The sequence below is a fragment of the Gigantopelta aegis genome, chromosome 15, assembly GCF_016097555.1.
Source record: "Gigantopelta aegis isolate Gae_Host chromosome 15, Gae_host_genome, whole genome shotgun sequence".
Taxonomy (NCBI): domain Eukaryota; kingdom Metazoa; phylum Mollusca; class Gastropoda; order Neomphalida; family Peltospiridae; genus Gigantopelta; species Gigantopelta aegis.
In genome coordinates, this window is record NC_054713.1 from 38,584,446 (window position 1) to 38,610,231 (window position 25,786).

General features: G+C 37.0%; 2 protein-coding genes across 2 annotated transcripts; one reads left to right on the forward strand and one right to left on the reverse strand.

The window, feature by feature from the left end:
* Positions 1-1,126: 1,126 nt before the first annotated feature.
* On the reverse strand, positions 1,127-6,122 carry LOC121389958 (ankyrin repeat domain-containing protein 46-like). Its single transcript, XM_041521629.1, has 2 exons — positions 5,669-6,122; positions 1,127-3,249 (listed from the first exon to the last, which is right to left on the reverse strand). Exons 1-2 carry the CDS (start codon positions 5,989-5,991, stop codon positions 2,934-2,936), a joined length of 639 nt encoding a protein of 212 aa, XP_041377563.1. The 5' UTR covers positions 5,992-6,122; the 3' UTR covers positions 1,127-2,933.
* A 3,115-nt stretch (positions 6,123-9,237) lies between these two features.
* LOC121390614 (transmembrane protein 185A-like) lies at positions 9,238-24,175 on the forward strand. Its single transcript, XM_041522474.1, has 7 exons — positions 9,238-9,392; positions 14,189-14,365; positions 15,875-16,082; positions 16,947-17,030; positions 18,471-18,647; positions 21,130-21,253; positions 23,716-24,175. The coding sequence occupies exons 1-7, from the start codon at positions 9,355-9,357 to the stop codon at positions 23,946-23,948; spliced, it is 1,041 nt and encodes a 346-aa protein (XP_041378408.1). The 5' UTR covers positions 9,238-9,354; the 3' UTR covers positions 23,949-24,175.
* The last annotated feature ends 1,611 nt before the right edge of the window (positions 24,176-25,786 follow it).

Here is a 25,786-nt window from a genome sequence, read left to right on the forward strand (position 1 = left end):
GGGTCGTGATTTTCTGTTTTACTTTATTTTAATTTAGGAACTTTGTCGGTCGATTGTTACAGAGGAGTGTTGATAGCCTACACAGCTACAGAGTGATTAGGGTTAGCAAGGGGGGCTGGGGGGGCTGCCCCCCCCCCCCAAATAAGTCTTAATGTCCATATTTTTATTTTATTTTTCTTCTAAATAAATGTTTTTTCTTTCTTTATTTTTCCTCCGCAAAAAAACATGCCCCACTTTTTTTAAGAATCCCCACCAAAAAATCCCCCTTTTAACAAAAGGATTAGTGGCGGACAGATTCTATAACCGCTCCGGAAAGTGTATACAAGAGATCCCGGAGCATGACCGAACAGCTTGCTCCGAGTGTGCACGCAAAGCCCTATGACCTGACCTGTGACCTAGCTAAATAGTTCAGGCTCTTTTAAGGGCCCCTATGGGCAACCTAGGGAGACAAATTACAATGCCACTTAGGTCCCCTTAACGAGCCCATCTCGGCTTACTAATCTTCCAAAACTATACGTATCCTTTATTTTTGGATAGACCGTTCAAAATTGCGCCTAATTTCCTTCTCAAAAGTGTGCACCATGTCTCTTTGGACTCATCCTCCGGGACTTGAAATTCCGTAACACCATACCACCCTCTCTGCCTGTTACCGACTCCTGTCTGACTGCTGGTGCTCCCATGCACCTGCCAATGCAGGCGCCCCCCCCCCCCCCCAACCCCTCCTCAATCCCACCTCACCCTTTCCTGTCTTGGACGGAGTGACCGGCTGAGGTAGACATCTGTGCCCAGGGAGGCGTGACCTACAACAGCTTCTTCTGAATGTGCATGTTAAACACTGACCTGACCTGACCTTTGACCTAGCCCAGTCAGTAGATCACTTACCTGAGGTGTTTGTATTGCATGATCAAACCACCTTGTTGGATACATTCTCTGACTGGTATATCAATGTTGGTGGTATGTGCTGTCCTGTCTGGAGGAAAGTGCATAAATAAAAGATCACTTGCTGCTAATAGAAAAGTGTAGCAGGTTTTCTCTAAGAAGACTATCAAAAAATTACCAAATGTTTGACATCCAACAGCCAGTGATAAATAAATCAATGTGCTCTAGTGGTGTCATTAAACAAAACAAAGTTTTAAACTTTATTATAAAATAGGGGCAGGATTTAGCCTGAGGTGCTTGTGTCACAGGATCGAATCACCACTTCTGTCGCTAATATTCACAGAAACAGCAACAGGTAATGGATTCGACTTTTTGTAAGTTCTAGACAACAAACACTTCCTATTATAGTCTGTTTCAGTAAAATTTAGATTACCTAAATGAGATAAATATAAATGGTGTTCCATGCTTCTTAGTGTGGATAACACAAAATGACAATATAAAAAAGGCCAATGTCAAAATTTATGATCATTATTCAACAAAAGTTGCCGGTTATTAAATGTGTCAATGAGCACAAATAGTGTTCGTTAGAAATACTGTATAGGACAATCAATGATAATCTTGAAACAGACTATAGCTAAAAATAGGCCAAGCTGCAACTTGTAAGCTTTATAGACTGAACAGCCATATTGGTTGTGTTGTGTCACTTGGAGGGAAATTCAAAGTATGCTTGGATGTTTATGTCAACAAATAAAATAAAAGACTGATTTCATTTGTGGATTTATAAATTACAATAAGGTATGTACTGAAGCTTCTATGTAAACTTTGGTTGATTATTACAGCACCGACAGCCTTGTTGACAGGTGATACAAAAACACGTTGATCGAGGCTGGTAAAGTATACTGTTAGTGCATTAATTCAGAGGGGTTTTTCAGTCAAAGTGTTATCTACCAGTTTTATACATATATTCACAATCAAGATGTGCTGTTTTAACAATTGTTTTATGAATTAAATTAACGTTGTTTGTTTGTTTACAAACATACCCCAATACTTGTTTTAAGAAGTAATGTAATGTCATTAACATCCTAAACATGCGCAGACTTTAGTGCCGGCACACTTAGGTGACATGAGTGTATACATGCATGTATGCCTTGTTGGTTATAACAATTTTTGACTTTCTGCTGTTATTGTCATTAGAGATAAGAAAACTACATTTAAATACAAAGTCAAAAATGGATTAGTTATACATGTAAATGTGATTTCAGATCTCGTATCGTTTGGCAGGGAAAGGGGATTGATACATGTAAGTCGTCTTGAGAAGGAAAACCAGACTCCCATGTCCTCCCTTTAGCAGACCTCTCAAGTCTCACGGTTTTCAGCAAAATCTCATGGTCTCACAGTAAGCCGTGAAAATCTCAGTTTTTCAAAAATCACAGGGTTTTTTTGGAAAATCTCACGGTTTTTCTCGTAAATAAAAATCCATTGTAGTTAAAACAATTTCTGTTGTTGCTCAGTCAAGTTCTCGGCCAATCCGGCCAGAAATAACAAAGTGAGTGGACTGGACACAACAATCCATATTTAGAAGATCAATGCCAAATAACGTTATCGCTACCAGTCTCTCGCATTCTTGTTGAGAGTTTGCAAGCGTGATGTAGAAGTGAAAATTGCCTGATGTCACCTGTCAAATATTGCTTTCTACACAAAAGAATAACCACTTTATTTTGCTTAGCACTTGATTATGTATGAATAGCCGTCAATCTCCAGGTTTTTACTGAAATCTCCAGGTTTTTGGGTTTCAGTGTCCAGGTTTCTAGTGCCTCGAGGTTGAGAGGTCTGCTTTAGATCAGGGAACATTTTGTTTTCAAAATCTTGATTAGTGATATTTCTAGTCAATTAAACATTAACAACTAGTTGTTTAATGTTTTAAAATTGCGTAGTGAATTGCAGCACGATACTGAACAAAATCTTCCCTGTAGATTCACCCCTGCACAACTCAACCCATAAGACATTCTGCATTCAAGTCTGATATTCAAATACAAATGTATTTAAAAACAAATTTAAAGTCTGATTTTGTAACTCTGGGAATCCAGTGGGATTTGGTCCTCAGCCTGCCAACGGAAGCCAGTGATGATGTATGTGATGTAGAGAGAAAAAGCCAGAAGCCCGACAACCAGGAGAAGAATGTTCCGTCCGCCAAGATCACAATAGAACTCATGCCAAATACTCGGCAGTGTGGCCACACAGTTTGTCATCAAATGCCGAGCTTTGGATCCAGACTTTTCACAATTTTCCAAAGTCTTGAAAAGTTTGATGACATCTTTCCCAACTCCTCTTCGGTATGCCAGCTGCCTTGGTGTGTGACCCATCACATTGCTGAAATAAACAACAAACATATTTTGTATTCAGGTACAACAGACCAGTGATACAAATAAGAATTTTTTTTTTACTAGTCCACCGAACAAATACATCTAAAACTTTATTTGTCTGCCAATATTTTCACTTGTCCAAATAAATGATTTGTTTTATTCAAGTACCAGGATAATGTTTGTGATTGTTCAAAATGAAACTGCACTGAAAATTTGTACTTGTCCACTGGACAACCAGAGGCACATTTTGCTTGTCAGAATAGATTTTCACTTGTCAAAACAAACGGACAAGTGCTTATTTCGAACACTGAAGACCTAAACAAATCAAAATTCCACTATTGCTAACTGTGTTTTCTCTAACTGCAAACAATAGTATAATACAAGTTTGCAAGTTATAAGGAACAGTGACTGCAACTTTTGGAAAATTCTAGGTGTGCTAAGTGCAGTGTTTGAGATTAAAAAATTGCAGGCAGTATCCCAGCTAGATACTAACATTTCAGAATCTGGTATCCAACCTGAGAATTTAGTATCCCACTTTTAGATATGGTTACCTGACATTCAAATATAGCAAGCAATCCAATTTTAATTTTAATAAATAAACAAAAGGCTGTATTGGCTGAAAATATTTTATTTAATGGCTACTTGCCTTTTCAGTATTTTTATCGACTTTGGAATTTACTAGGCCTAATTACGGAAAACTTAAGACTGGAAGGAAACATCCCCCAAAAAACAATAGCGACCTAGCGGTTCCCAGTCTTTTGCTATGCCGCTATTGCTCCAGTGTAGCATTAGACTGGGTACGAACTCGAAAATACTGTTACTTAACTGCATCTGTAAATGACGACTTACGAAAAACAAACACTCAGGATAAAAAAAACACAACATTATATGGTATCCCGGCTGGATACTGGATTCTTGAAGTCTGGTATCCAAAATTAAAATCCGGTATCCCCGGAATATTGGGATACCGTTAATCTCGAACACTGAAGTGTCATGTAAATGTTAAATACTCATACATATCTTAGTGTCCAATCTGTTTAATATTCTGACAATATCGCCCAAAAGTAGATATCTTTGAAAATGTTTCAAGCAAGAACCTCCCTGCAGCACCATCTGCAATCTGCGGGACACACCTCTTACACCCACCCTCTCCACTGCCCCAGTGTCAAATTCCTTCCAACGACCCTGCTAATAGTTTCTGGTACTCATCCTTTTGTAGATAGGGGCAGGACGCAGGCCAGTGGGAACATGCGTGCCTAATTAATCTAGATCAATCCACGTTGTGTGTGCCCCGCTCCTCACACACACAAACTTTTTGGTATCTCCTTACACCCGTACTTAATGTAACTGAAAGACTTCCGAACGTTCCACCATGTATGCTAATACATGTACTATCACTAACCCTAAACCTAGCCCGAGTACTCTGACTGTAAGAGAGCTAGACGAACATTTGGACATAAACACGCTCTCATTACAGTCAGAGACCAGCCTATGTCTTTTTTTGGCAATTCCTGACTACCAAACGGTAGGCAACGAGTCCCGCTCTAATACCACAACAATCCTATGTTTGACGTCAAATACCTTTACATCAATCATTTTCGAGTTAAGTGATACAAAAAAATCCACATATTAATCACTAATACACATACTACAGAAAGAAACCCGACAGCACCCACATTCAGCTACGCTTCGTGACACTCCGTTGCAACAATTACAAAGCTCGGCGATCTATTTCGAGACTGGGCGATTCCGCCTTGTGCAGCAGTTACAGGGGTCGTCTCATAAGAGGAGGCAGTACGTAGCACATACTTTTGCCGTATCCTGTCGATAACACCCCAAATGTATCCTTCAAATTCAAAATGGAATCAATAATGTGTAATTGTTTTGGTTTAATGACGTAATGAAATCCAAATTCATCCAAAACGGCATTAGCCAACTCTTCCATGTTGTAACTTCACTTGATATGAGACGGCCCCTGTAACTGCTGCACAAGGCGGAATCGCCCAGTGCGCGATCACGTGGTCTACGTCTCAAAATAGATCGCCGAGCTTTGCAATTGTTGCGATGGAGTGTCACGAAGCGTAGCTGAATGTGGGTGCTGTCGGGTTTCTTTCTGTAGTATGTGTATTAGTGATTAATATGTGGATTTTTTTGTATCACTTAACTCGAAAATGATTGATGTAAAGGTATTTGACGTCAAACATAGGATTGTTGTGGTATTAGAGTGGGACTCGTTGCCTACCGTTTGGTAGTCAGGAATTGCCAAAAAAAGACATAGGTTGGTCTCTGACTGTAATGAGAGCGTGTTTATGTCCAAATGTCCGTCTAGCTCTCTTACAGTCAGAGTACTCGGGCTACCCTAAACCTAAGCCTGAATGAACTGAATGCTGGAACGTTCGGAAGTCTTGCCCTTCAACTAAAATTACCAAGCCTTCACGTGCGCTCCAAATTCCACAAGAACTTTGATTGAATCATCATGTCCGCACCAGTGGAGGGGCGTGTTGCCATGGTTATCTAAATTGTTGGCGTCTGCCCCTTCCTCGAGAAGCAGTCTGATGATGTGAGGGTTTCCTCGACACGCCGCTAGGTGTAGCAACGATCGTCCAGCGTCGTCGCACTCGTTAACGTTGCACGTGCCTTTTCTCAAAACGGCCTCGGCCCGTGCAAAATCGTTCTCCAAAATGGCGTCTCGAAGTTCATGACCATTTTCCATGGTGTCCAAGCAGAAGCTAAAATCGAACTCCTCCATTCATTACTTGATAAAATAATCTCCAGTTTGCTCCCCCTTTTTTTTCTTTTTTTCTTCACAGAGTTTCGTCTGATTTTCGAGTCACAACAAAAAAATTGTAAACATTCCATCAAATTACTTCCTGAACGGATCCGGAAGTAACGAAATTGAACCATATACAACTCTGGCCATGTAAAACTTGCACCAAGGTACAATTCACAACATGATCTGAACGACAAAAGCGCAATACGTGATCAAGGCCGTATACCTGCACGGTACAGTGGTTGAGTGCGTGAATCTCTATCTAATGCCTCGTATATTTGAGGGCAGTGCTACTCCCGAGGAGATCCTTCATGCACCGCCCACAAAGAGGACTGCCACTTCATCTAAAACTATGACAATAACTAAAAAAAATTGTTTTGTTTAACGACATCACTAGAGCACATTGATTAATTAATCATCGGCTATTGGATGTCAAACATTTCGTAATTCTGACTCGTAGGCAACAGAAGAAACCAATCTAATTAAAATTAGCTCCACTATTACATGTGGGTAGACCAGATTGCAGAGGAAACCAGCTACATTTTTCTAATACAACTAAGGATCTTTTATATGCACTTTCCCACAGACAGGAAAGCACATACCACGGCCTTTGACCGGTTGTGGCGCATTGGTTTGAACGAGAAAAAAAACAATCAGTTGAACGTATTCACTGAGGTGGTTCGATCCTGCGACGCAAGCACCTCGTGCGAGCGCTCAACCGACTGAGCTAAATCCCGCCCCTATGACAATAATTGTGCAAGAGTTTCACCAAAGACATCTAAAAAGTATGCACAAGTTCAAAATATGGAACAGTATTAGCCATCATTTTGGTCAGTAATGCCTCCAAATGTATACTATAAAACGTTTTGAATGTCTTCAGGAGTCCCTATAAATCATGACCCTGATGGAACAACTTCTGTTAACACAAATAAATGACATGGCGTTTGAAATCTGCATACTATGCATGAGCATGCGCCATGTACCTTAGAAGTTATGATATATACATGTAGATACCAAAAACTGGAGCAGAAGGCATATTAAGCTCGACAAAATGGAAAATTGACTTGGCGGAGTTCAACGAATATGTACCATCACATCCGTTTCTCATACACAAGGGCTAGTAATAATAGCCGCCTATAATGTTATAATATTTGTAATTAGGAGAGGGCCTCGTAAGTTGGATATATTGTGCCCAATCCTTTTGTATATTATATGCAATAAAATATGTTTCAAACAAGGGCTATCAGAATCGACAGGGTTGAGGGAGGTCCCAACTTTATCCCTAATCTAACCTATACATGGGTGATTAATTATCGGATAAAGTCCCATTTTTATGTCGCCAGCCTTTAGGAGCTGATTTTTACAATAATACCCACACGATTCTCATGATTTGTAACTAAATAGTAAGTTATTATTATGTACAAGACATTGTTTCTCAAGTTCGCTGATTATGAACTTTTTTATGCTAATGCTATCACATGTCAGCAAAATTAGCATGTCGCCAGTATAGAGGAAAGCAATATATTGTCAGGGCTATCATCGGTAAATAATTAACAAATAAATACGTTTTTTGATATTATTAAAAGTGGGGTTTTTTTTATATTACAGCGTGTAAACATCAATTTCATTTACTAAACATATTTTGGAGACAAATTTTACTCTGTCGCTAAGTTTTTTGTCAGTACCGTAACGCGACGTTAACAGAAGCAACATTAATATAACCTATTGTGATTTAAATAAAGTTATTGTTTGATCATTCGAAAGTTGTCATAACCACTATTTTACAAGCACCGCAGGCAAAATCGCTTGTGTGATTACAAAGTTTTGGTCAATTTGCTACTAAAGGCGGAATTGGTATGTTTACTGAACGTCAGTACCGTAACGCAGATTCACAATGGATTCTGTGAGTTTGGCAGTTAAATGACCATATATCTATGTGAAAAGGAATGGCGTGTTGGCTATGGCACCATGAAACATTGCATACAGCTATGCATTTTAAGTAAATAGTGTCATTTCTGTAAAATGTAGTCAGTACCGTAACATAGTTTCGTTACGGCACTGACACAGTTTTACGGTACTGATGCATTATTACATAATGACTGACCATAAAGTGCAAAATAGATATTAATATTTATAATTTTATATAATAGTAGGCCTATACTAAATTAGACTCAAAACTACCAAATAAAGTATTCGTACCGTTTCACATATTAAATTGAACTTCTCAAAATCTTAAATACAGTATGTTTTTAAAAAGGCAGGAAACTTTGTATAGTAAGTTTATAGTTACTTAACTATACCAGATTTTCTGGTGTGGACCCTCCTAGAGGAAGATGTTGGTAAAACTTATCCGCCCACCACCCCCACAGAACTTAACGATGACTCTAAAATTCAGTGTTTACGGAATAAATTTGAAGATTGTAGTTCGTTTTAGCAGTTAAAAATGTAATATATTGGTTGGCTGTTGTTTTCCTAATTGTTTGTTTGTTTATTTGTTTGTTTTTCCGTATGTCTGTATTTTTGTGTGTTTGTTTTTGTTACTTTATATATATATATTTATTTCTGTCAAGGGCGATTACTTTCGTCAACATATAGTATGTTTGTTTAACTTACAGTACAACAAAAGGCATTTTTGATGTTGCAACCTCTCATTACAAAACTGCTGCCGTCACTGAATTATTGAGATGTATTTATGCTTTGCTATAAGTGTTTTGTAATACTTAATGCAATAAACTATATATAGAATAGTTGCCATTCATTTAATACAGGACTTAAAGGATAACCTATATATAAAACATAAATATATCCTTACTGCAGTGTTTTAAAATAACAATAATAATAACTAATTACAATAAAGCAACTAATTTTGATGTTGAAATTACTTTTCTGCAACAATGTTAGTTTACCACAAATGTACTACAGTTGTATTACAGAATATACAAATGTATTACATTATGGACATATTAATTATATTGCGATAGACGTGGGTTTCAAATAACTGAAGCCACACAATTTTGGGGACAAACAAGGCCGCTGCTAACATTTTGTTCCTACTATACAAAAATATACCTTTTTTGTTGTTGAAATAATTATAATAACAAAACCATACAATAAACAGGCCTTAAAAATATTAATACGGTGTTGTATTTATAAGAACCAAACATAGATGTTATTATTATTAGTAGTAGTATTTTATATTATCCTAAGCGGCCGATGGTCATCGACTGCTCACTGATTATGTTGTTGTTGACATGTTTACATTAATTTTGATGTATCAAGACGCTGGTTAATCAAGAACCTGCTTTGTAGTTTGACCCATTATGTGTTTGGTTTTCAATCATTATGAATCTCAAGAACTGCTTTCAAGACTTTAATCCTAGGTAACTGAAATATATCTGTGCAGAAAAACAGTTTTCAGTGTTTTGACAGTCACATGCTTTCACTTTCAGTGTTTTGTGAGGAAAGAAATGTTTTATTTAACGACACACTCAACACATTTTATTTACGGTTATATGGCGTCATACATATGGTTAAGAACCACACATATATTGAGAGAGGAAACCCGCTGTTGCCACTTCATGGGCTACTCTTTTCGATTAGCAGCAAGGGATCTTTTATATGCACCATCCCACAGACAGGGTAGTACATACCATTACCACGGCCTTTAATATACCAGTCGTGGTGCACTGGCTGGAAAGAGAAATAGCCCAATGGGCCCACCGACGGGGATCAATCCTAGACCGACTGCACATCGAGCGAGTGTTTTACCACTGGGCTACGTCCCGCCCCGTGTTTGGTGAGGAATGTTGAGGGTCGTTCTGGATAATAATTCCCAGCACAGAAATTAGTCTTCTTAATAAATAAAGACAAGTCTTCCGAAGGTTCCAGCATTCAGTTCATTCAGGGTTAGGCCAAACAAAAAAATAGGTGTGTTTCCGGTCGACCGACTGTCCCTAGTTTTAACCCCCCGACCCTATTTTTTCTCTCTCTTAAACTGAAAAAAAAGAAGTAAAAATAAAAGAGGACAACATCACCAAACAAGAGTATTTCCTTCCTTGCACACTGTTTACGTACTATTATACGATACATTTTGCACATGTAATTCCCTTCCGAAAAACATCGAGAAATTATGGAAAAGCTTTTGTAATAGAGTTCTTTCCCCTGATTAGCTACCACCGAACAGCTTGGTCGGTCACGGAAGTAACCGAATGTACGAACATAGCCTTGGTACAGGTTATTTCGATTAAATATAATCGTATCAATTCAGCTTAATTCTCGTCTTCACTTAAATCAACAGGTCTTATTATTAATGCATCTCAAATGTTTGCATAAAGTATTTAAATTAAGAACAACGAAATTAATACAAATGTCACATTAATTTAAGGAAATACACAAACAGTGCATACTACTACTACTACAACAACGACAACAACAATAACAATAATGATGATAAATAATAATAATAATAATTATTATTATTAGTATTATTATTATTATTATGATAGTATTCAATTTAAAAAAACCCACAAAAAAACAAAACAAAAAACAACCCTACCTACCTACCCTAATTTTTGGGGGGATGCAATCAGAAACACACCTATTTTTTTGTTTGGCCTTAGGGTTAGTGATAGCATTAACATATATGCTGGAATGTTTGGAAGTCTTTTCTAAATAAATCCACGGTAATAAATCCTTGATGAAACAATTATCTGTAGCAGTGAACTAGCCATGATTGGTTATATTTTATTTCATTTGGTGTAATTAATCCAATGTTAACTTGATTTTAAAAGCACTACAAACAAAATGGGGCGGGCAGGGCTCGAAACTCAGCAAAACATAATAATGGATGTTGGCAAATTATGGTAAGGGAACCACCAGCAAGATTTTAATGTTGAATAAATATAGGTTATTAATACAAATATGAATAGTGGATCATATGTTGATAATAATATTATTTGGGAGACTTAACGCCATTATTTTTTAATATTTAAGTCACCCAAATGGGACATTGGTTGCATTTGGCGACCTGACCACAGGCCGTTTCGAGCCCTGGTTTGGACGTAGCCCTGTGGTAAAGCATTCATCTGATGCGCGGTCTGTCTAGGATTGTTCTCCCTATCCCTATTGGTGAGTCCATTGGGCTATTTCTTGTTCCAGCCAGTGCACCTAGAGTGTTCCTATCTGTGGGATGGTGCATATAAAACTATTAAAAGATCCCTTGCTACTAATGGAAATATGTAGCAGGTTACCTCTCTTAAGATTATATTTCAAAATTACAAAATGTATGTTGTCGACATGTATCAAATTATATATCAAAATTGCCAAATGTTTGACATCCAATACAATAGCTGATGATTAATAAATTAATGTGCTCTAGTGGTGTCGTTAAACAAAAACTACATAGTGCCACTTATCTTTTTGTTTTGTTGGGGTAGTGAGGGAGACTTGCCACAATTTATAAAGCATCCCCCCTTGATCCATGACAGAAGGCAACAATGGAGGTTAATATTTACAACCTTCTTTAAATATGGGGCAGGACGTAGCTCGGTGGTAAAGTGCTCGCTTGAGGCGCGTCGTTTTGGGATCGATCCCCATCAGTGGACCCATTGGACTATTTCTCGTTCCAGCTAGTGCACCACGACTGGTATATCAAAGGCCGTCGTATGTATTATCCTGTCTGTGGGATGGTGCACATAAAAGATCCTTTGCTACTAATTTAATGGAAAAATGTACCAGGTTTCCTCTCAGACTGTATGACAGAATTATCAAATGTTTGACACCCAATAACCGATGATTAATAAATCAATGTGGTCTAGTGGTGTCGTTAAACAAAACAAACTTTTTTTCTTTTTATAAAGATTGTTATGTTGTTATTATTATTTTAAAAAACCAAAGTAATAATCATACTGTGGCTAACTTTGAAGATATTTAGCATTTGTTGAAACTGAAAATCTAATTATTTGCATTCTTTCTTTGCACCATGTCTGGACATTACATGGAGGGGACTATAGGTTTCGTCTCTGTCCATCTGTCTATCAGTCTATCAGTCTGTCTGTTTCACATACTGTTTTCTGGATGTTTTTTTTTTTTTTTGCAATGTCAAGATATTGAGCTGAAATTTTGTGTACTTAGCCTTATGATATGTACAGTTACGGATCAAGCTTGACTGTCCTGGCAATTTATCCATTTTGACAGGCTTATGGCCCATGAACTTAGGAGATACAAAAATATGTTTTCCGGACTCTTTGTTTTGCAATGCCTAGAGATATTGAGATGAAATTGTGTATGTAGCTTTATCATGTACAGTTACATATCAAGTTTGACTTTCATGGAAATTTACTCATTTTTGACAGAGTTATGGCCCTTGGACTTAGGAGATAGAAAAATTTGTTAGGCCCATTAGGGGACATCAATTTGAAAATGCTTGTTATTACTATTTATTTTTAGTAAATGCAGCCTTATCAGGTACAGATCAAGCTTGACTATTATGGCAATTTACCCATTTTGAGTTATGGCCCTTGAATTGTGGAGATTTGAATTTTTTTTAAATTAAAATAATTTTTTATTTTATTTTTTTTTTTTTATTCACAGAACCCCTGTTTACACTTGTATCCATCATAACCACAGGGAAGAAGTGACAGATATTTTTTACATATGAATGTATTTCAATTGATTGATTATTCTTAAATTTTATTGGGCCTGGTAGGGGACATGTATCTGAAAATGCTTCTTATTTCATAGCAATTTACCCATTTTTGTCAGAGTTATGGCCCTTGTATTTTGGAGATATGAAATTCTGTTGGGCCTGGTACAGGACATGTATCTGAAAATGCTTGTTATTTCATAGCAGTTTGCCCATTTTTGACAGTTATGGCCCTTGTATTTTAGAGATATGAAATTTTGTTGGGCCTGGTAGGGGACATGTATCTGAAAATGCTTGTTATTTCATGGCAATTTGCCCATTTTTGACAGTTATGGCCCTTGTATTTTGGAGATATGAAATTATTTTGGGCCTGGTAGGGGACATGTATCTGAAAATGCTTGTTATTTCATGGCAATTTACCCATTTTTGTCAGAGTTATGGCCCTTGTATTTTGGAGATATGAAATTATGTTAGGCCGGGTACAGGACATGTATCTGAAAATGCTTGTTATTTGGTCTCACTACACAGATCACTTCCGGGTGAGAGTTCATTCATCACGGTCCACTATAGTTCCTAATTGTGACACATGTTATGGTTCACATATTCACTTCTAGGAAATGGTGAAGAATTAAAACAATATGTATGTTTAATGGTAAGCCTTCTGGCTGTATTTTGCCCATGTTATTTTGTAATATTGTGCATCGACCTTTTGGGACATGGGTATATAGCGCACGTGACAGCCGGAGTGAATCGATTAATGAACCACCTGTTCGGACCGGTACTACAGCCAGATGCGGTCATATAGCAAAAAACTGAGACGGAAATGTTCTCAATTTTGCAGTGAAAATAAATGCTTATATAATGTATGTTCGCAATGGTGTATGTTGTTGGTGCCAACGAGAACCCGTTCTATGGGCAATCTTCACTTGAAGTTGGGCAGTTTAACATGGGTTTCGATGGCAGATGACATCTGTGTAGTGAGACCATTTTCATAGCAATTTGCCCATTTTTGACAGAGTTATGGCCCTTGTATTTTGGAAATATGAAATTTTGTTGGGCCTGGTACAGGACATGTATCTGAAAATGCTTGTTATTTCATAGCAATTTGCCCATTTTTGACAGAGTTATGGCCCTTGTATTTTGGAAATATGAAATTTTGTTGGGCCTGGTAGGGGACATGTATCTGAAAATGCTTGTTATTTCATGGCAATTTACCCATTTTTGACAGAGTTATGACCCTTGAACTTAAGAGATATAAAAAAAATTGGGGCTTGGTACAGGACATATATCTGAAAATGCTTATTATTTCATAGCAATTTACATTTTTTGACAGAGTTATGGCCCTTGAACTTAGGAGATTTGAAATGTTTTGTTGGACCTGGTACAGGACATGTATCTGAAAATGCTTGTTATTTTATAGCAATTTACCCATTTTTGACAGAGTTATGAACTTAGGAGATATGAAAATTAGTTGGGCCTGGTAAGGGACATGTATCTGAAAATGCTTGTTACAATATTACTGTTTGTTTTCAGTAAATGCCTGGTGTTCTCCTGTTTACTGGTGTTCTCGTTCTTGTTTGCACTGCGTCTAGACAGCTCCATAACATGGAGTTACTGGGTCATATTCCTCCCAGTCTGGCTGTGGAAGGTCATGGTTCTCTTTGGAGCCGGCGTCGGCTGTTACGTCTGGTGGAAGAATCCGCATTACAGGTACAAAATTGAAATTACATTTGGTGTGTTCATCAAGGGTTTGGGCTGGATTGTTGTTGATCATAATAAACTGAATTAAAGGTGCTGTGTCAAAGTTGCAATAATGGTGGTTCCTGCCAAAAATATGTTTTAATTTTTTCTTTGAAACACGAAGTTTATACCTTCAGCTACATGTCTATAAAAAATTACAGCCAAATAATTCAGTTTACTAGTAGAATGTTTTTTATTTATTTTATTTTTTTTTGGGGGGGGAGGGGGGAATCTTGAGAGTTTATCACATATGTATTAACTAGTGACATCACTGTTTTATGCTTACACATTCCAGGGCTAGCTCTGGATGACCAAAACATTTAGCCAAATTATTTAAAAAAATGCTCAATGACAGTTATTTTCCAACAAAATACCAATTATTAGATGAAATTTGTTTGCCAAATTAAAATAAAATGTGCCAATTGTTCCTAAAATCCACAATTGGCGAAATTTAGCGAGTGGCAGAGCTAGCCCTGCATTCAAAGTTTTTTCTATATTTCTTTGCAGACAACTGACACAGAAACAAAGATGGTGACCATGGTATATTTAGCTACAAATTATTCGGAAAACCTCTTTTGTCGTCCAGTATAAGACTTTCTAAAATTATTATTCTTTGATTAAATTAGGAAAGATTATGCATAAGATCCATTAATTTGTAGTTATTTATTAAAAATAAATGTAAAAGTAACTAAATATTATTGTTTTAACTTTGACATAGGACCTTTAAGTTAAATCATATTACAGTAATTTACAGAGTATATCATGCAAACTCTACATTTTAAAACACCTGAATATACCCCCTGCAGTTTACCTAATGGAGCGGGCAATGTTTCTGGGGGTTTTATGGCTTTAAAAAAATGCAGGCAACACAAAATGATTATTTCAAACATGTTGTACATTTAAAAAAACACTAAATTGAGCAAATAACATTGGTATTTGAGCATTTATTTAAAAAAACTCAAGTTATTATCAACCCACTTACCTGGTATTTGATCAGCTTTCACATTTGTCATATGATTGATCTTTCTTGCAGATACATGTAGTCTGTGGACTATTCACTATGGGCTACCTGACTATCTTTCTTTTCTTTTTTTTAATACTAAAACCTTATTATAGCTAGTTGTGGGTTATCCGGTGTTTCAGTGTTATTGGACTAACTAAGAATTTAGGGTTCTTAGAAGTTGCAAGGTGATAGCTACGTTCAGTACAAAGTGATGGTCATGGGTATTGGTCTACACTTGTTTTTATTACAGACTTGAAGGTGACCGCTACGTTCAGTTCAAAGTGATGGTCATGTGTACCGGTCTACACTTGTTTTTATTACAGACTGGAAGGTGACAGCTACGTTCAGTTCAAAGCGATGGTCATGTGTACGGGTTTACACTTGTTTTTATTACAGACTGGAAGGTGACAGCTACGTTCAGTTCAAAGCGATGGTCATGTGTACGGGTCTACACTTGTTTTTATTACAATTTACAGACTGGAAGGTGACAGCTACGTTCAGTTCAAAGCGATGGTCATGTGTACCGGTCTACACTTGCTGTTGCTGATGTTTGAGATTCTGGCCTGTGATAATCTCGAAACGGGAAATCATTCCTGGGTGCTCGTCTTCATTCCGCTAATATTCGTGTCTGTCGTTTCCATCGGCATCTGTATCTGGGCTGTCAAAAATGACAGGTCATATGAGGTAATAAATTATAATATATGATGTCATATAATGTTATAGTAATTATAATAATGATTTAATATTGTAATTTTAATAATAATATTCTTAAACATTTTAATATAGATTCTCCACTGGTCAGTTTGTCAACATATACAATTTCAATATTAAAGACTTTTGAACCCGTAAAAATTGTAACACAACAACATACAGAAAATATATAATAAAATATATAAAATTTTAAAGCTCTGCTAGACAGAAAAATTATATGATAAAGCTGAAAAGTTGAGGATAAGATCATTTTAAATTAAATGCTTGTTTTCAGCCAATTCCAAAATTGTAGTGGAAAGATGTTTGAAAATCTGTTCATCTAATAAAGAATAAATCAGCATTTATTTTCTTTTGTTAAATGATTTATAGAAAACTTTTAAATGTTTATATGCTAGATTTTGAGGAAAAGGGACTCAGTTTGCAGCCATTGTAAGATATTTCGGCTAACAAAAAAAAAATTCCAACAAAAATTACATATTCAGTACATTTTCTTGTTTAGAATACCAGTCTTTATCCAATGTATATATCCGGTGTGTTTGAAGTCTTATGGCTGTAGCAGTCACTTTTTATTTTACTTAGCAATATATATAAATTTTCATACATGCAAAATTACTGGAAAAATACAATCTGATTTGGGCTACTATAAACATTAGAAAGATAACAAACATTTTGGTGATACAGACACTGATATTGTAAACAAAAACATGTCTCTAATATGTAATTTTAGTCCTCAATAAAGATGTGTTAGTTGTAAACATGTCACAATGGTAGCTAACTCAGGATAGTCCCCTTAATTTAGTTAACACCTTATTAATGTAATATCTTTTTATTCTACAGTTGGAGTTGTTTTGTTCCGTGAATGTTCTGCAGTTTATATTTCTGGCTCTGAGACTTGATAATATCATTGTTTGGAGCTGGGTGGTAAGTGTTTACTCAGCAATCATAATCAGTTTGTTTGTAATTCATAGACTCCTATTTCCTCCCAACTTTACTTTTTTAATTTATCTTATCCAGTTTGTAATGATAAATAGAGGTTATTACCAGAGTGTTTTTTGGTATCGTCAATATCATATATTAGGAATAAAAATTGTATTATGCGAGCCTCTGGCTTTATTTTTATTCCTAATATATGATATTGACGATACCGAAATACACGAGGGTAATAATCTCTTTATCATATAAGCTCAAGCTTAATACAACGTGTTTTTGTAAACTGTACACACAACTATAATTCCAGTCCGCCATTACTAGATATTCAAATGACGTAAGAATATGTGGCGTGGTGTATTTTTGAATGGAAATTACGTCATTTTGGATGTCCTTACATCAAAATAAAGTTATGCCTAACGTTTTTTGTTTTCTGAACGCTGGACAGCTTTCAGTGTCAAATTGCCATTGAAATGTTTTTATTTGATGACTATGAATGCATATGTCAATCATGGAGTGTCACCCAAGTACGTTTGCTTAAATGTCAGTAAATCTAGTGCCGAGACCTCGACTAATTTACATCTGATTTGCAAAGTTATCAAATTCTTTAAGTATGTGATCTGAAAAATATCACATACTTTGATTGCACTGAAAATGTAAGATATTATATGATGAAATAAATGTCCTTACATAAACAGATTATAAATCATTATCACTTGAAACACTTCAGTCATGTTCTGAAGCATGATTTCTCCCATATTTTTCACTTCCTCCCCAATTTTCTGAGGGTTGGGATTTAGTTTAATCAGTAGAGCATTTACCCTGGTGTGTAGTAGGATATAGGATCAATCTAACCCCCAACTCCCACCCCCGACCCCACATGTATTTTTCATAACATAACTCATAATGAGGTTGCACCCAGTGTTGGTGGCTGCTCGTCTCCCCCCCCCCCCCCCCCCCCAATACCCCAAATAAAATCCTGGTTATGTTGGTGCTTGATTGTTTTCGATAGACTTAAGTTTTTCCCCATCCAATGCCCTATGAGTAGTGCAGCTCTGGTATGTACTGTCCTGTCTAAGTGAAAATATGATGGCAGATGATTTCCTCTCTCCAACGAGGGGGTTCGATCCTTTATCCCAAGCACCTCGATTGAACCCTCTGCCAACTTAGCTAGATCCCGCCCCTCATGTTCATTTTGGATATTCCAATTTTTTGGACCATGATAACAATGTCTGTCATTATTCTGAATGTTTTATTTTTTTCCTATTTCAGATTGTATTTATTCCTGTGTGGATCGTCATGTGTATGTCGTTGATTGGTGTCCTGTATCTTACTGTTTTTTTCCTATTTCTGATTGTATTTATTCCTGTGGGGATCGTCATGTGTATGTCGTTGATTGGTGTCCTGTGTCTTATTGTTTTTTTCCCATTTCAGATTGTATTTATTCCTGTGTGGATCGTCATGTGTATGTCGTTGATTGGTGTCCTGTATCTTATTGTTCTCGCCGTCATCTTCCTCAAATCTCCCGACATGATTCCCGAACAGAGAAGGAACAACGTGTCCAACGCAATCGGCTATTCCTGTCTGGTGATTCCGTTGTTAGTTTTTGAAGTGAGTCTTTAACATTTTTTTTTATTTAAAATGTTTTGTTTGTAAATCCCACTGACCCCTTTCCTTTCTCTCCCCTCAGTTTCATCTCATGTTTGGGTACACTATTTACACGCTCATATGCCACTAGAGCTTCGAGCATGTCTGTCCGGGGCCGACCTCTGGATAGCCAGCAGTCTGCTTCGGGGCAATTCCATCTCATTTCTTTCCAATCTGGCAGCTCCTGCTTTTGTTCGATGTCTGTCGCTGTCCAACTCCACATCCCAGTCCTTGTCTCTCCAACTGCGACAGGTGCTGCCATTTTTCATCAGCTTTAGCTGTGGGCTTAGTCTGACCACTTGTGGAGAGTGGGGCAGAATCAATGTGCTCTAGTGGTGTTGTTAAACGAAACAAACAAACTTTAGTCTGACTACTTATGATTGTGTTCAGTGACTACATTGACTTCTGGCCTTGAGGATTAAACTTTACTACATGTGTATCTGATTATATTTGGTTGGATCTTCTACAGCTCTTTATAGACCTTAGTTTTTAAACACTAAGGCATAGTTTTCACTATTAGAGCCGTTTATGATCACTGAAATCAAACATTACTCATATTTTATTGTTTAGATTATTCATTTCCATAGAACCAAAGTGTTTCTGGTTATCCTGTTGTTTCTAATACCACAAAATGCATTTTTCGTCTGAGAAGTATCGGTTATTGATTCGAGTTCTAGTCTATTTTTTAAGGATATTTCCTGGTTTTAATGTCACAGACACTTCTTTCAGTCTGTTGTATCTTTATTCAAGTGTGTTACAGGTTTGTTAATTAACTAAACGTAGGGTCCATTTTTTTACGAGTTATGTGCCTTTATTGCAATTTTACTGGCCTCAGTGGCGTAGTGGTTAGGCCGTCAGTCTACAGGCTGGTAGGTACTGGGTTCGGATCCCATTCGAGGCATGGGATTTTTAATCCAGATATCGACTCCGAACCCAGAGAGAGTGCTCCGCAAGGCTCAATGGCTAGGTGTAAACCACTTGCACCGACCAGTGATCCATAACTGGTTCAACAAAGGCCATGGTTTGTGCTATCCTGCCTGTGGGAAGTGCAAATAAAAGATCCCTTGCTGCTAATCCAAAAGAGTAGCCCATGTAGTGGCGACAGTGGGTTTCCTCTCAAAATCTGTGTGTTCCTTAACCATATTTCTGATGCCATATAACCGTAAATAAAATGTGTTGAGTGCGTCGTTAAATAAAACATTTCTTTCTTTATTGCAATTTTATTGACTCGCCTCTATGAAGTAAAATGGTGAGATACAGAATGTTTTGACATCGACAACAGCGTCAACTTTTGTATTTATTCATATTGTATTTAACCTAGTATTAAAGTTTCGTGTTTACTGCCATTTCTCAACTTACAGTCTTGTCCTAGATCAATGAAACTTGGTTTATAGTTGAATCTATGGATATTTATCACAATGCATTTGAAGATAAAAAAATTATTATATTAGAATTAAAGGTTTTTTTACTTGAATTTTAAAACAAAAATTTTTTTTTTTTTTTTACATGTATTGGCATGGACATCTATAGATGCATGTCATTGAAATTTAATGTTTATCGTAGGTGAGACATTCAGTTCTGGGGATAACATGTTCCTTTAAAAAAGTGATTTTTGTAAGTGTGTTAAATTATTGATTATAATAGACTGTTGATCAATATTCTCTAGTGGTGTTATTAAAACAAATCTTTTTCAGGAATCGACAAATCCACTAGCTCTCGGTCCTGGCTGGGTCTGGGCTAGTGGAAATTATCAACTATTACTATAATAAAATTCACTAGCCATGGGATCAGTGATTTTAAAACTTTACTAGCCACGTTTAAAAATTCACCAGCCCTACTTTACTTAAAGTTAATACAATTTTACTAAATACTAGTAATAATCAAATGTTACCTCAAGAGGGAGATTGTGCTTAAAACACTAACATTGAGGGTTTGGGTGTGGGCAGGATATTTATATTTACAACATGGACTTAACTGCAACATTTGACCCCAAAAAATCACTAGCCGTCGGGCATGGCAATAGTAGTTATTTACTAGACCAACATTAAATATCACTAGCCATGGGAGTGGGGCTACCATAATGTAGAAGCCCTGTATATATAGCACTAACCACAGTTTTGTCGTGGTTAAGCCATAGGACATATGGCTGGTAGGTACTGAGTTCACAGCCCGGTACCGGCTCCCACCCAGAGCAAGTTTTAATGACTCATTTGGTAAGGGTAAGACTACTACACCCTCTTCTCTCTCACTAACAACTAGACAGTCCAGATAGCTGAGGTGTGTGCCAAGGACAGCATGCTTGAACAGAAATAAGTTGAAATGAATGAATGCACTAGCCAAAACTTCTGTGAGAGCTATGTGACTTTCTCAAAAAAATTTCGAACACTGTCTTTCCATGTTAAGATGGGTTATATCTACTACATGATGATTTCACGGTTTGTTTCAGATTTTACTGGTGAACCGGCTTGATCTGGTGAATCACTTCACGTTTACCGCCATCGCTGTGCCCTACCTTCTGTCATTGCTTACCATGATCGGTTTCTCATTCGGCTCCAAGGGAGGCAACTTTTGTAAGTATCATTTTAAGGTTTTTTATTAGTACATTACAACCTGTCCAAACCGGATCATGCCCGGGACCTAATATTTATCTGATTTAGACAGGATCCACTTTCTAGAGGGTCGCATTTTAGAATTTAAAAAATTCAGGACCATGAAACATGGCCAGTTTTGACAGGATTCCGATTTATTCAGGGTTTAGTTTAGACAGGTTTCTCTGTACAATTAAATCTTTATGCAATATTGTGTTAAAAATAGGGTAAAAAATAAATGTATTTCTGCAAGTCATTGAAATTTACCTTGTAGCATGGGCCAATTATTAAAAAAAAATAAAAAATTAATATTACGGCAAAACACCAATACCAGGGCTTCTAGATTATGGTAGCCCCACTCCTATGACTAGTGATATTGTTGGGCTAGTAAATAACTACTATTGCCATGCCAGACAAGGCTTCTAGATTATGGTAGCCCCACTCCTATGACTAGTGATATTGTTGGGCTAGTAAATAACTACTATTGCCATGCCAGACAGGGCTTCTAGATTATGGTAGCCCCACTCCTATGACTAGTGATATTGTTGGGCTAGTAAATAACTACTATTGCCATGCCAGACAGGGCTTCTAGATTATGGTAGCCCCAATCCTATGACTAGTGATATTGTTGGGCTAGTAAATAACTACTATTGCCATGCCAGACAGGGCTTCTAGATTATGGTAGCCCCACTCCTATGACTAGTGATATTGTTGGGCTAGTAAATAACTACTATTGCCATGCCAGACAGGGCTTCTAGATTATGGTAGCCCCACTCCTATGACTAGTGATATTGTTGGGCTAGTAAATAACTACTATTGCCATGCCAGACAGGGCTTCTAGATTATGGTAGCCCCACTCCTATGACTAGTGATATTGTTGGGCTAGTAAATAACTACTATTGCCATGCCAGACAGGGCTTCTAGATTATGGTAGCCCCACTCCTATGACTAGTGATATTGTTGGGCTAGTAAATAACTACTATTGCCATGCCAGACAGGGCTTCTAGATTATGGTAGCCCCACTCCTATGACTAGTGATATTGTTGGGCTAGTAAATAACTACTATTGCCATGCCAGACAGGGCTTCTAGATTATGGTAGCCCCACTCATATGACTAGTGATATTGTTGGGCTAGTAAATAACTACTATTGTCATGCCAGACAGGGCTTCTAGATTATGGTAGCCCCACTCCTATGACTAGTGATATTGTTGGGCTAGTAAATAACTACTATTGCCATGCCAGACAGGGCTTCTAGATTATGGTAGCCCCACTCCTATGACTAGTGATATTGTTGGGCTAGTAAATAACTACTATTGTCATGCCAGACAGGGCTTCTAGATTATGGTAGCCCCACTCCTATGACTAGTGATATTGTTGGGCTAGTAAATAACTACTATTGTCATGCCAGACAGGGCTTCTAGATTATGGTAGCCCCACTCCTATGACTAGTGATATTGTTGGTCTAGTAAATAACTACTATTGCCATGCCCAATTGCTAGTGAAAAATAAGTTGTCAAATGCTACATTTAAGTTTATTTTGTAAATATAAATAACCCGCCCCCCCCCCCCCCCCCCCTCAATCTTACATTACTACTATTAATGAAATTGTAGGGCTAGTGAATTTGTAATCATGGCTAGTAAATTTTTTAAATCACTGCTCCAATGGTTAGTGGATTTTGTAAAAATTCTAGAAGCCCTGAATACATAACCAGTACAAGACCTCTGGATGTGTTGTTCACAACTTATTTCTAGGCCAAATGTGTTGCAGTTATGCAACAAGAAAGAAACTTTTTCAGTGAAAAATGAAGATGACACCAACAACCAACCAAATATACCAGTGGTCAGCTTGTAAAGTTATTTAAAAAGCAGTTATCTGTTTGTGTAACTGACAAAGATTGTTATGAAATTCCTATTCATGTAACATGAATGACAAAATAAATAACTGATTTAATAATGTGATTTCTCTATGCATAGTTAATGACAGGATATCAGTTTTATCTTGTGACGGTAAGAATGGAAAATTCTGTACGGCTTGCAGAGTGAAATTTCTCATTCGGCCTGAACAGGATAAAGCCGATATCCTACATCATTAACTAGTTATTATCTTTATCCTGCAGATCATAAAAAATAAGTAGAAAAACTATTATTTTTGTTATTTTGCCACATTGTATGGTGACCTAGAGGTCAAATAAGCGATTTTGTAATGTAGCTATGCATGTGACATCATAAGAGTGACGTCAAAAGTCATAATCTGCTAGTATGTTTATGACTTTGCTTTAATCAGTTATCATAATTGGCCAATAGAAACAGTGGTGGCAGGATGAAATGTATAGGTTATATAAGGGAAATAACATTATAATTTGATTTTTTTTTAAATAATTGTCAATTACATCAACAAACATACATGTCTGAAAAAAAGATAAAAATTGTTTTCTCTTTGCAGGGTGGTTTGGAATTCGCAAAGACTTTTGTCAGTTCGTGCTCGGTGTTTGTCCATTCTTACAGGAGTATGGGAACATTTCATACTCCGTTCAGAACAATGACGTGGAGTCGGAAGAAACGCCTTCTTCCAACAACAGCGTGGTAAAGGTGAAGAAATTCCCAGCCAGTAAAGGTCCCATTGATACACAGCCTAAAGCAGTGGTGCCTGTTCTGTCTATAGAAACGCCGGACTGATATAGTGTGTCGTGTTTATAAACTTAGAATGTATTACAGTTCAAGGTGGAAAATGTTTGCAAATGACTGATTTTTAGTCTCATATTAATATAAAGTGAGAATGCATTACAATACAGAGCGGAAAATGTTCACGAATGACTGATTTTTAAGCTCATATTAATATAAAGTAAAAATGCATAACAGTACAGAGCGGAAAATGTTCATGAATTAAAATATACTTTTCTTTTCAATTTACCTGTGGCATTCCCCCTATTAAACTTAGACTGATCCAGACATCCCAATAGCCAATGAAATGGCTTAAATCTTCCAATCTGCTGCCTGTTGTGGGCCCCTTGTTAACAAAGTGGTCTCAGTGCTAAGATCAACTAAGTGCATACAGTAGTTATACACTTAAAGGTAGGGTCAACTCAAACAAGAGCCTTATGTGTTGGAAAGATGCATACCCGGACCACCAACACATACTGACACTTTAGCAAATGAAAAACGCGTAATTTTAGAGTTAATAAAAAACCATGATTATTCCTGCTAACTGGGGGCAGCCATTTTGTTTCATTTTTGTGACGTCCGGTGGGATAGCTTGGGGCGAAGTGACGTCAGCTCCTGACCATCTCCTGTATGTACAGTGTAAACAAAAGCAGTAATTTTCAACAAGGCGCTTCTCTTTGATCAACCTGACTTGTAAAACAGCATAAATGACGTAATAATATAATAAACTATTTAACTAAATATATTTCAAGTTGCATTAACGGAACAAAATGGCGTTATAGTATTTTTCTCTGTTAAATAATCCAAAGGAAAAATGTACACTATTAGGCCTATTGATATGCTACGTTGGAGCAAAAACGACAACCCACGATACCCAAGTGATAATTTTCTTTTCTTTGGAACTACGTAATTGGTCAGTTCTGTGGTTTTAGATGGAAAAGTCTACTTTATCAATAGCTTTACAGAACTATTTACAGTAATAAACCATGTCCATTACAATTTTAGGGGCGACAGGTAATATTCCACAATACCGGTATGTATTTTTGTGTCTAGACAGCGTCAATTAATTGGCTCGTCTGGTTACCAATCAAATACACACCTGCCAATCAGGAATCACTGACTAACAGCGACTAACAGCATAGACCAATTAACTAAGAAAACACTCCGTGTATCATTTCAGTATGTAGGTTAATGCATGGGCAAAACATTGTTAATTGTTTTGACTTGTTGTGTAGCCACTTTGACAATGGTATTTTATTTTGTATTGAAAAATAATATATATAGTTCTGGATATACTTATTGCTGGCTTATTGGGATGTGTATTATTACAGAACATTGCAATGTATGACTATTTATCATCCCGCAAAAACCAGGTAGATTGTGTTTCTCTAGTTCTGAGGCTCATTCCTGACGTTGTGCGTTAAGTATTACGTAACCACCAGCTCGCCAGAGGGCGTACTCACTGAGATGGTACAAAATGGCTGTGCCCGTTATATATAATAGCCGTCACATTTAACCGTTTTATTAATTAACTATATGATTATACGTGTTGATATTAAGCAATCGTGCATTATATATCGTTGAATATGCATACCAGGCCAAATGCCTTAATTGTCCACTCCTTTAAGGTGATCTTACTGCTAAAATCGCTTCGTAAAACGGGGCCCTGGGCCTGTGCTTATAAAATTTTAGAGTCCAGACTCAATCTCTAATGACGTCATGGTGTTGTCATGACATTAGTGTCTCAGACTCTATTAAAATAGAGTCTAGACTGTAAACGTTTTATAACCACCAGGCCTGGTCTATTGATAGTATTGGCTTCGGTGGTGTAGTGGTTTAAGCCTCCCAGAACC